This window comes from Puntigrus tetrazona, chromosome 13, assembly GCF_018831695.1.
Source record: "Puntigrus tetrazona isolate hp1 chromosome 13, ASM1883169v1, whole genome shotgun sequence".
NCBI lineage: Eukaryota > Metazoa > Chordata > Actinopteri > Cypriniformes > Cyprinidae > Puntigrus > Puntigrus tetrazona.
The window spans coordinates 19,181,505-19,194,715 of NC_056711.1; the positions used below are offsets into that span (position 1 = coordinate 19,181,505).

Sequence of the window (13,211 nt, forward strand, 5' to 3'; positions counted from 1 at the left end):
TCTCTCTGGATGCTGTGATGTGTGTTTCCATTAGGAGGGAACTAGCTAGACCTGGATACCACGGTCTCCCATGTGACGGTAATTACTGCTCAAGATTCAGAAAGTGCACGTAAATGCTGATTTCAGTGAAGCCATTGTGACACCACAGCCACTGAGAATACGCTTGATTATTCAGAGCTTAATAAGCACTGGCTGCATACAGGCAAAAGACTTAACTAGACATCATTTCAGATTTCAAACGGGTCCCTAGCTATTAAAAACTGATGATTTGTAGGTTTCAAGGCATTGCTAGGCATTTCTTGGTGGGGAAAATGTTATTTATTTATTTATGATAAAGTTTTTTTTTTATTAATTATTTTTTCAAATTAATTTATCATTAAATTATTATTATTATTATTATTATTATTATTATTATTATTATATAAACAATTATAATGCTAAATAAAATACTTAACAAAAAAATATTTTGTAATATTTTCCCAAACCTTGTGTATTTATCAAATAAATAATTGTGCTTTACAAAACAACAGTAAAATTACAATTACAAGATTTTTTTAAATTGTGTGTAATATATAAATAAATAAATACTAAGCAAAATAAGAAATATTACTGTTCTATTATTTCAATAAAACAGTGTGTATTTTATATTATTTTATTAAAATCTTATTTTTTTACAGTATTTTACAGTACAACGAAAATGTTCTATACTGAAGACGTCTGTTAGCCTTATTTCTTTTTCTTTTTTTTTTAAACATTAATAAACCACCAAGCTTTTAATTTTGCTGAAACTAAACGGAGCCCTTAAATCTTTTTTTCTTCTTGTCAACAACTGGTTTATGAGGGCTTGCCGTTAAAAGCTTGGCAAGATTGGTTGCTGCATGTTGTGTTTTCAAATGCGAGTTATATTGTAGGTAAACTCAGAACAGATGCAGCGTTTACTGCGAGCCGAGCAATGCTAAAAACACCGGATCATGAGCTGCTCTCGTGTTAAAGTATATAATGAAGAACGCTTCACATACACTAAATTGCAGCAAGCTGTTTTATTTTGGTCGGGTGATCCGTGGTGCTTTAAATTTTGGAGCTACCGTGATACATGCTTAAAAATCGTTGTTTGTTAGTGCCGTAGTGAACATATACCAGAGCAAGCTCATACTCTTGGATCCGTACGCAGGGCCTGCTAGCATGGCCGTTCTCCAAACCCGATAATTACAGGCCGTCAGAAATGAGGCATACGCTTCCTGGCACCCGTACAGACTCGCAATCTGTATAGCTCGCTTGCCTGTTGTTTGTAACCAAAACTCAGCCTCTTTTTCAATCCTTTTTTGTCAATTTGCCGTTGACTGAGTTTGATTCATGGGAAGAAAAAAAAATTGGAGAGTTTTGCATGGAGTCAGGTGATGATATATAAAATGTGAATGTAACTTGAGGACGTTTCTGTGCCGAAACTCAAGCCACGTTGAAATGGTAACTGTGTGCTTCAAATGTGTGCTTTATTTTAAATTAGAATGATGTACGTAAAATGTAAAAACGTAGAAGTCTATGGAAGTGACTTTGTGCCATCTTAAAGAGGGATGCATTTACTTTCACAGACTTTTACACTAACCGTTCCCTCGTGTTGCGATGACCTGTCCAACTCAATCCAAGCAGTTTTTAGCCATATTCAAGAATCGCCCTAAAAACACATCTCTTCCATTTTATTTATTTTTTTGACCATCTTACTCTTGCACTCTCTTTTCTAATTTATTCTTTAAAAAACTTGCACTTTATTCATTTGCCTGATTTCTTTAACAATAAAAACTAACACAAGCTTTTTTTAATTATATCTATTTGTTTTATTTTTATTTATTATACAGTTAACAAAAGCAACAAGGGGCTCTAACACTAGCTTGCCCTATTCTTTTTCTTTTTTTAATAATTCAATAAAAAAGTTGCTACGCGTACTGCGTTAAGCTAAAGGAGACTTGTTATAACACTTGCATATCATTGGTCTTTTGTCGATTTTGACTGCGTCCAGTTTGGATAAAAGCGTCTATTAAATGATTAAATGTAAATGTATTGGTTTTTCGCTAAATCTTTTCTGGTTCAGAGGAAGAAAAAGTCGCCTCGTGTTCTTAAGGGAGGTCTACCTCAAAATTAATTAAAGGTATAGTTCAAAGAAAAAATGACAATTCTGTTATCATTTACTCACTCTAGAGTATTTCCAAACTTGAATGAATTTATTTGTTCTGCTGACCACAAAGGAAGATGTTTTGAAAAATGTTTGAAACCCAGGCTGTTTTGGGTCACCATTGACTCCCATAGTATTTTTTTTTCCTACTATGGAAGTCAATGGTGACCCAAAACGGCCTGGTTAAAGACTTTCTACAAAATATCATCCTTTGTGCATACAAAATTGTCGAATTCATACAGGTTTGAAAGCGAGTAAATGATCATTTTCGCATGCCAAACATCCCCGTGAGATGGTTTCAGCAATTTATTAACATTTATATACCAGAAACATTGCTTTTTGCGTGTCCAGACTGAGCCCACGGTCATTCCCGCGTTGAATCTATCGCTTAAAATTTGCATCTTTTTTCCCCAGACGCTGTTTCATTAGCATAGCTGAAGTCGCCCTCAAAATGGAGGCACTCTCTGTCCCTCTGACAGTCGGGGATGGACACGTTTGACGCTAAGAAACATGTCAACAACCAAACAAGTAGCTTCCTGTCAGCTCCGCTGGGGGAAGCAATGTGTCCTTTGTGGCCGCTGCTCTGAAATGCGCTCGCACAAAAGAGATATTATAGCTGTGCTCGTGTCAGAGTGGGACTGGAGTGTTGGCGTGGAGTGGCACTGAAAGACTCGTTCTGTGCGACACGCTGGCGGTGAAAGTTACGCAGGCCCGCATGCGCTCGAGCTTCACGATTGATGCACGGTTATGTCACAGACTGTATTATTTCGACTGTAAGCGCCGTTAGAGGCACAGAATTGATTTAGGATCGTGTATTTACCGATTGCATGCTGCTGTGGATCGTTTCCAGATCCGTTTCCAAATTTTGCTAGTGTGTAGAGTATTGTTTGCGTGGTAAGCGTTTTTAAAAAGAGTCTTGTGCTCACCAAGGCTGCATTTATGATTCACGTGTACAGGGAAAATGATATTATATTTATATGATTTTACTTTTCTATTTGAAAATGTTATTTATCCTGAATTTTCAGCATCATTCTTAATATGCTGATGCTCAGTAGGGTTGGGTACCTTGCACATTTTTACTGGTATCGATACCAAAACCATACCATACCGATACTCAAAAACTCTCAGTTTCAACATTAGGGCCCTTTTGTTCTAGAAATGATTACGCATTGAATTTTTTTCTGATAATCAAATGAAGACATAATGAAGACATTTAGTGCTTCATCTTGGTAGCCAAGGAAACACTTATTATATTATTAACAATTTTAACCTTTTTAATTAGTTCAATTAGCAAAAATGTTATTTAAAAAAATATTGTTTCTCGTGATGTCTTATTTCTTTAGGGTTTTTGTCTAGGAACCATTATTTCCATGCATTTTATTTTATTTTATCATATTATTTATTATTTTTTTTTAATGGAAGTAAGAGGGATTCACATTTTAAGGGTTAGAACGATTTGAACTAATTTTTTTTATTTTATTTTTTTATTGTTTTGATTGGTTATTTAAAAGAACATTACAAATGTCGATTGACAGCATAAATATCAAAAAGTAATAATAGTAACACAAGCACGGTGAGTGATTTTAAAACCTCAGCAGGAAATTGGCGCACAGAATAGTGCATCATCAATTTAAAACGGTTGTTTCTAGAGCATGGCCTATGCTAATGAGCATATACCAATTAGTGACAGTCTGGAAAATGTTTTAATTTTTTGTTCTGTGCAGGTGTTGATGCACCCACTCAGTACAGCTGTGAAGCTCACAATGAGAAAGGCCTCACAGTATCCAGAGAAGCTCACATCAATATCAAAGGTAAAGCCAAGCTGAGAATAATGAATATAATATAATATAATATAATATAATATAATATAATAATACAACACATTATATTGTTATTTATTTTATATATTTTTAACATTAAATTTTTATTTGCATTTTAGTTTTAAAAATTATATATTTTTTAATTTTAGTACATTTTAAAACCTTTTTTAATTGTGTTAATTGCCAAGACAACTTTTCTGATTTTCATCAGTTTTAAAGTCTAACTTCTTCATATTAATATTTTCTTTCTGTTTCATTTCAAAAATAATAGTTGTAGTTAACGAGAATCTTTTTTGTCTCGAGCCCGTATCTCAAGTACTTTTAAACCCTTGATTCATTTTTCAGAGCTTCCAGAAAAAGTGTCCAAGGTCACAGTAGTAAAACGCGAGGCCAACAAACTCCTCATAAGCTGGACGCCGGGACACGATGGCTTCTCGACTCTCAGCACGTGCTACATCACGGTAAGAAGGACTAAATAACGAGCACCGCTTGTTCAAGGCCACTGCGTTTATGAAGCCCCTCAGGAACATGGTGTTCAGGATTTTGTTGTTTGGTGCTCATAGGATTTTCACCATTACAGAAATGCTTGGGTTTCTCCTTCAGTGTAAAACTTTGCATCCATTTGTCACTTGGTAATGCAACAGCACGCTTTCCAAGAAGGCCTTTGGCTGAATAATGCATTTTATGTTCCAGGTGCGAGAGCTTTTGCAGCCAGGGAGCCCTACTGCCGTCCACCCCACACACGTGCCTCCTTTTCAGTATGAAATCAGCAACCTCAAGGCCATGACCTGGTACAACATGAGCGTGTCCTGCACCAATGAGATCGGCCCGTCGCCGCCCAGCGTCTGGGTCCAGAGCAACACCACAGAGGGAGGTGAGTCCTTCACGTTCCTTACATTTGTAAATAAAACTGCTATTCCTAAGGTTTCGGTTAGTGCCGTTAAACAAATAATCGCTATGACTTGCATGCAAAATAAAAGTTTTTTGGTGCGTAATATGTATGAGTGTGCTGTTTGTATTTATTATATAAAAATACACACATGAATGCGTGCGTATATTTAAGAAAAAAGTGTTTATATGTTAAAAAATGTATATATAATATCAATTATAGGAATATAAAACTAAAACTTTCTAAAAGGTTATATATACATAACAAATATATATATATTATATATATATTATAATATATATATATATATATATATATATATATATATATATTTTATGTATTATATATTTTATGTATGAATGCGTGCGTATATTTAAGAAAAAAAGTGTTTATATGTTAAAAATGTATATATAATATCAATTATAGGAATATAAATAAAACTAAAACTTTCTAAAAGGTTATATATACATAACAAATATATACATATATTTTATTTATATATATATATATATATATATATATATATATATATATATTATTATATATTTTATATATTATTATATATATTATGTATTATATATTATATATTATATATTATATATTTTATATATTATACAATTAACCGTATTTGTAAATATTTTTGAAATGGGTTTCTTATGCTCACCAAGGCTACTGTAAAATCTTACATTTTTTAAAAATATTTTTTCAAATACAATGTTTGTTTAAAATAACTTTTTGTTATTATGATATATTGTGAGATGTAATTTATTCCTGTGATGAAATGTCCTTTAGCGGTCAGTCTGATTTGGAAAATTTAAAGATTTCTGGTTATTTCTGGTTAACAACAAAGAGCTGTTAAAAATCACTAATGTTAACTCTCTAAACTGGAATTAAGAGAAGTGAGTAAGTTGATAGGTGAAGTATCATTTTGTTTATCATAGAAACAAGACAATTACTGTAGTAATTATGTCTTTTACATCCCAGACATTTTTGAATGCCAAGTGGGAATGGGAGTGACCTGATTGTTAGAAATGCTTTTCCTTTGGGGTGTGTCCGTGAAGGATTTCCTCCGTATTCCTAAAAGCATGGTGAAGGATATTTTCAGTCGTTTATAAGCACTGTGGTTTATGTCATACAGTGCCTAAAATTGAATACAATCTGAAATTGAAGTACATTCCCAGTATAGGTTGCAATTAGTCCTTTACTCTTATTTATTATTATATTTTTTATATCATTTTTTATTTGTTTGTTGACAATTTAGTGCTTCGTCTAAAAATTATTTCAGTTAGTAGCCAAGGAAACACTTCTAATACTTATTATATAACACCTCTATACTTTATTTCATCCATTTAATTTAATTAGCAAAAAAAAAATCATGTTTCTCGTAATGTCTCATAATGTTCCTTTTACCTAGGAACCATTATTTCCATCATTATTTTTTTTTTTAACTAATTTCAGTTTATATTTTATTTATTTTTCATTTTTGGTTTACATAACAATATCTGGAAACACTATTGCCAGCACTGAAACTGAAAGCAATAAAAAAAAACTGGTTATTGCTGACAGGATACCACATACGGTAAGGCAAAAATAAAATACATCATGATATGATCTGTCAGACTGTGTTATCCATATAATATTATAATAGTATAATAGACAAAATCAACCAACTCACCCCAGACCTCACTCTTTTTCAAATCCTGGTTACCGGCCATGGATGGGATTCATGTAATTAACTTTTCTTTTTCTTTACAGTTCCATCAGAAGCTCCCCAAAACTTGACTGTTCACCTGAACAATTCCATGCTGATGATCCGATGGGAAGCTCCGCCCCCTGATAAGCTGAATGGAATTTTGCAAGGATATGACGTCACTATTATACACGGAACACGTACAAGCAAGGTTAGTAATGGCTTTGACAATTGACCTATCAGTAAGCTCCTCCCTTCGAACACAGATGAGCCAATGGCGGTCGAGTATTGGTTGCACAGAGAGTGGAACCCGGACATCTGTAGGTTTGCAGCGATAAAGCAGCGTTGGAAGACCCAAAGCTCGCATCGTTTTTATGGGGTCCATCAATCCAAATGAAGACAACAATGTTCATTTTCTGGGTATCACACACTCATTAAATTACAATTTTCATCTGCTTAAGCAGAACGTTAAAACTAGACGTTAATGTTAGTGAGTCCATGCTAACGTAGAGCGGACTGTTCTCGCGTCTTGTAGTTGTTCAGATGTAACAACGTTGAAAAAGGTATGCTGTCCTAACTTGGAGGCTCTTTTCATAAACTGCAATCTCTTTTCTATAAATGAAATGGAGCAAATGTATCCAGATTTTAATAGTTCTTGGAGATTTTAATAAATCAAATCTCTCCAGTGAAATGCCAAAATAAAAGCAGAATATTACACGTGCCACCAGAGACAGTAATATATTGGATCACTGCTACACAGCAATAAAGGATGCATGTCACACAGCTCTGGGGATCTAGAAGCCTGTTTCGACCTCACTGATTGAAGCGTTTTTGAGTCTGCGGCAACTAAGTTTCTGTGAGGATATGTGCATTCCCACCAGCACATTCTTATCACTTGACCATGGTTTACTGGTAAACTCAAACAGCTTCGTCACGCCAAAGAGGACGCTTACAGAAAGTCTTGTATAACCAGGCCAGGAACAGACTAACAGAGGAGATCAGAGTGGCTAAAATAAAAAAATCTTTAAAAAGCTGAGGAGGCCAGCAATCCGGCATCAGTATGGACTGGTCTGAGGAACATCACCATGTACAAGCGCTTCACCTGCCTGTTTAAGGGTGGCCACCAACCTTCACACAGATCTCCAGCAGCTGTGTGACGTTTCCACCATAATTCTGGTCACTCTCACTTCTGTGATCATTTGAGAGACAGGTCCTGGCCTATCTGAAGGATATCTGTGGACTGGATCGTCTTCAGTTTGCCTATGCGATGCAGTCAACTTAGGTCTGCATTACACCCTACAACAGCTCGACAGATTATGCAAGGATCCTCTCGGCCTTCAGTATCATCAAGCCTGATCTTCTCTCAGGCAAACTGACACAGCTCTTCATGCCCACCTCTATCTGTCAGTGGATTACCAGCGTCCTGACAGACAGACGGCAGCTATCTACATCCAGGACTCTCACTATTAGCACCGGAGCTCCTCAGGGTTGTGTTCTCTCACCATTGCTCTTCTTGGATCACCATCTCTCAGGACCTGAAGTGGGTCACTCTCATTGACTCCATTGCTAAAAAAGCAAGAGAGGTTGTACTTCTACCTGCCACGGGAACTGCTAAAACAAGTGTACTCTGCCATCATTGAGTCTGTCCTGTGTTCATCCATAACTGTCTGGTTTGGAACAGGTTTCAATCAGGATTGCTGAGAAGATTATCAGTGCTCATCTTCCCTGCCTCCAAGATCTTTACATCTCCAGAAAGGGCTAAAAAAAACACTTCAGTCCCAGCCCACCCTCTTTTTGAACTTTTGTCTTCCGGTCGGCGATACAGAGCACTGACCGCCAGACCGGCCAGGCACAAGAACACTATTTCCCCCGCAGGCTATATTTAGCCTCAACAACTAAACTTTCTTACACTTTGTAAATAACATTTATAGCATGTTTAAACAAATACATTCCCCCCTTTACTAGAGAGATGTTTCAGTCATGGCTTCTTTGTTCATAAAACAAAGTAAACTAAACTAAACCTAAAAGCTAAAACATAATTAAAAAAACTGTATTAACTATTTAACTATCATTAAATTGAAAACTTTGTGTGTGTGTGTGTATATATATATATATATATATATGAATGTATGAATATAATAAATATATATAATAATATATATAAAAATTTTTATATAAATAATAATAACAATATATATGAAAATAAAAATGAATGAATTTATATATATATATATATATATATATATATATATATATATATATATATATATATATATATATATATATATATATATATATATAAATGATAATATCAGTAAAACAGAACTGAAGTTCAACATCCTCACATCTGCTCTGCTTGATGGAAAATAATTGTGGAGTGTTGTGGCCCTCAAACTAAGAGCAAAACCTCCTAAACAGACTTTATAGTATCTAGATATCCTGTATGTAACCATTTATTTTTATTGCACAGTTCATCAACTTGTCCCAGGTTGCTCAGAGCAGTGTTTAGCTCATATTGCTCAACAGACATGGTTCCTCTTTGAATCTGAGATCACAACAAGTCACTTTCACCAGCTGTGAGGAAATTAGCAAAAGAATTTACAATAAAACAGCTGTTCTTGTGTCTGAGATGAAAGCGACGGCCTGACATCATTATTTTTTACGGTTTCCTCAGGCACACCAGCCTGCTTGAGTTCAGCTGTTAATGAAAGACCCTCAAGCAAATGTCTTCATTATTACGTTACGCTTTTATCTCAGCAGATCAGTTTGCAGTGTTTGCTAATGCGATAATTCGCCCCAAAAGCGAAATTGCTTAAGAGTGTACTCACCCCTTTATGTCATCTGAGTTTTTTCTGCATCAGATTTGGAGAAATGTAGCCTTGCGTCAGTGTCTCAGCAATGGATCCACTGCAGTGAATGGGTGCCGTCAGAATAAGAGTCCAAACAGCTGATAAAAACATCACAATAAGTAATTCACACCACTCCAGTCCATCAATTAACATCTTTTAAAGCAAATCTGCATGTTTGTTATAAACAAATCCATCATTAATGTGTGTTTTTTTTTTTTTTTTTTTTTTTGTGAACCATTGCATCTGGCTAAAATTAGTCCTCTGCGCGTAATAATGATTTATCCACTAAAAAAAGTGGCCTTGTCTGAATCAGGAGTGAAATATGCAAAGATCAAGTGCCAATTACTACCAAAAAAAAAAGTCCAAAGCAAAGGGTCTAAATGAATACGCTGTGGATATTGAGGTGACAACAGGAGACTTTTCACAGGAAGAAGCGTTATTATGGACTGTGGAATGTATTTTGGCCTAAAAAGACGGTTTGAAGTTAAAACATCTTAACGATGGATTTGTTTTTTTTACCAACGTGCAGATTTTGGCTTCACCGTGCATTAACTGACGGACTGGAGTGGTGTGGATTATATGGTGATTTTTTTTTGTTTTGTTTTTATCAGCTGTTTGGACTCTCACTCTGACGGCACCCATTCACTCCACAGCATCCAATGGTGATGGGAAAGCTACATTTGTCCAAATCTGACGCAGAAATAAACTAATCTACATCTTTAATGGCCTGAGGGGGATGTATGTTTTCAGCAAATGCTCAATTTTGGGTCAACTATTTGTGTAAAGGAGAATATGTTCCACCATCACAGGTGAAAATAATGACTATATGCAATATATTTTTTCAATGTCCGGTGCGTAAGATGTTGAAATAAGCAGCACTTGTTTATTATTACACAAACATGTGCCTCTAGTCACCTCTCAATGCCCTGTGCGGCCAGTGACTGATCTTATGGGAGTGGTTTTGTAATAGCGTGGCATTATAGACAATGTGTACTTCCTGTTTCTGCCCTGGTAGCAGGAAACCGACAGTGCGTGGTGAAGTGATTTGTTATTGTCCGTCTGTCGTGACTCACCACTGAATGACCACACATCAGTGTCTGTGATCACAACAGTGACTGGAAATGAGTCTCACACACTCACAGCTGCCGCTCTCGGACAGACACCTGTTGCTCTCTCTCAGCAAAATCAACAATTAGTTTGTCATGAAAAATCCGCTCATGGCATAGTGGAGGGTTTTGACCTTTTTATATCTGGGTTTTTGAGTTCAGCTGCAACACAGAAACTTTCAGAAAACAGAAGCTGGTTTAGATTTCATGAAGCTTTTCAAATGCATGCACATTGTTATTTTAGTATTATTTTGATAATATTTAGCTTTTATCTATCTGTCTGTCTGTCTGTCTGTCTGTCCTTCATTTCAAATTAGTAATTATTTAAATTAGTAGATAATAATTATTTTATAATTATATAAATTATTATTATTGTTGCACCTCTAGTTTAATGAATAAGAAAATTATAATATGTTTTTTTTTCTTTAACAGTGATAATGATAACACTGGTGCCGGGTAATTTTTCACCTCCCAAAAAAGTAAATTAAATTATTTTTATTTGCATTTTTTTTCTTTGCTTTTATTTTGTTTTGCTCATGCCAGTTCTAATCCACTTCCTGGAATAGTTCATTTATGCTGATTTAAATAAAGTTAATTTAATTTGAGCTTTCTTTTCATTTTTATTTTCTTTATTTTAATTTTTTATAGAATTATACGATGTCTTTACACCTTTTATTTTAATTAACAAAACTGTGTTTAATACCCATTTCATATAGTAACTCTGGCACAGGGTCATTTTTCACCCCAAAATTAAAATGATATTGTTTTGTGATCTACTGAACTATTAGATGACTGAACTATTCCTGGTATTGTTCAGTTAAGCTGATTTAAATAAAGTCACTGTGTAAGGGTACATTTACAATAAAGGTAGCTGAGAATTAACCAGCCACCAAATAAAGCCTGGAAGAAGACCGAATAATATTTATTCATTAAGTGTACTGCAGATCATTAGACGGTTGAGACAATAATGCACTGAAGAAAATGATCAGGTTTGTTTTCAGTAAATGAGTGTGTTTTAGTGTGTTTTAGTCAGTTTCTTGGCGAATTTGAAACTAATCTTATTTTATGCTGGGTTTAAATACTGCTGAGTTTGCTTTTCTCACAGTATTTCAGTGGAGGGCAAGGATTGAAAAACCTCAAGACCTGTAAAAAAAAACAAAAAAAAAAAACCCAGAACAAAAAACAGGAAGCCTTTATGTGAGCTAGACAACCAAAAGTGGCTTATCGCCTAGGCTTTAGGATTTAGTTTTTCTTTTTGGTTTGTTTTTCTTTCTAGATTTAACCTTAATCTATTGTGTTGTAATGTGCATAATTTAAATAAGCGCATTAAATAAATAATCTTTAGGTTTATCAGTCATCACTGAGGGTGAAGGGGTTGACTAAGAAAAGAAATCGAATTGCGGTGGAAATCTCAGAGCAGATATTTACATGCAGAAACGAGTCGCATGCTAACTAAATAGCCTTAAAACACACCGTGTGTACTTCTCAGGGCCCCTAGAACGGCTCGCTTCTTGTTTTTGGACGAGTGCAGATGCAGTGATTTATTTGTGTGTCAGCGTGTCTGAGAGATTTTAGGAACATTAGTGGCAGCTTTACGCAACTGGCAGCGTGGATGTGTCACATGTTTCTGTGTGTGTGTTAACTTTATTGCATCCTGCAAGCACACGGCACACCAAAAACAGCTTCTCTTTTTCTTTCTCTTCTTCATTCAGCCATTAAGTTTTGTTTTTACACTGTTTTGGGTGCGATTTCACACAAAAGGGTTTTCTTTCCTGTAATACTTAAAAATTTCCATTATTATTTCTGAGTAACGTCTTAAATTGAAAGAGGAATAATGATTTGATGCTATACTTGGGTGACCTATAGCATTTGAAAATGCTGCTTTGATGTTTAACTCCATTTTTCGGGGGTGTCATATTTGATGCATCAAGCTTTTATGGCTCGTATGCATATGTAAAATATGTGACCTTGATCATATTTGATGCTCACCTTTCAGTATAATTTACAAACAAAACATATGTATATGGATGAAGTTAAAGTTTAACTTGTATAAACCAGTCTTTGATAGATTTCTGTCTTGTTGGTGCTGCAGGTTATTTCTATGTAAACTGTGTGTGGAAATGTGTGTTTTAGATTTACAGCATCAGTACAGAGGCGACGGTGACGCTGCATGTGTTCAACACTACGTATAGTGTGGAGGTGGTGGCCTGTACTCAGAGCGGCTGTGGGGCCAAAAGATCTCGCTACTGGCTCTTTGTGCCAGACGCTGGTAAGTAGATACAAGAACCTTCACCTGGGGTTACCTGGGACAGTAGCCAATTATATATGTATGCATGTATGTATGTATGTATGCATGTATGTATGGTGTGTGTGTGTGTGTGTATATATATATATATATATATATATATATATATATATATATATATATATATATATATATATATATATATATATATATATATATATATATATATATATATATATACACATATATACACAGTACACACAGATATATTATATATATACTATTATATATACTTTATATATATATATATATATATATATATATATATATATATATATATATATATATATATATATATATATATATATATTATACATATATATATATATATATATATATATATATAAGTATATATAATATATCTATGTGTACTGTGTATATTATG

At 34.5% G+C, this 13,211-nt stretch overlaps 1 protein-coding gene across 2 annotated transcripts in view; it reads left to right on the top strand.

Moving 5' to 3' along the window:
* The window catches only part of mertka (c-mer proto-oncogene tyrosine kinase a), a 36,632-nt gene that overhangs the window by 10,141 nt on the left and 13,280 nt on the right, over positions 1 to 13,211 (top strand). For both annotated transcript variants that reach the window (XM_043256184.1, XM_043256185.1), the window contains exons 5-9: positions 3,892 to 3,978; positions 4,333 to 4,448; positions 4,681 to 4,861; positions 6,632 to 6,777; positions 12,655 to 12,790. In XM_043256184.1, the coding sequence (XP_043112119.1) occupies positions 3,892 to 3,978; positions 4,333 to 4,448; positions 4,681 to 4,861; positions 6,632 to 6,777; positions 12,655 to 12,790 (666 nt within the window). The remainder of the gene's footprint in view (positions 1 to 3,891; positions 3,979 to 4,332; positions 4,449 to 4,680; positions 4,862 to 6,631; positions 6,778 to 12,654; positions 12,791 to 13,211) is intronic.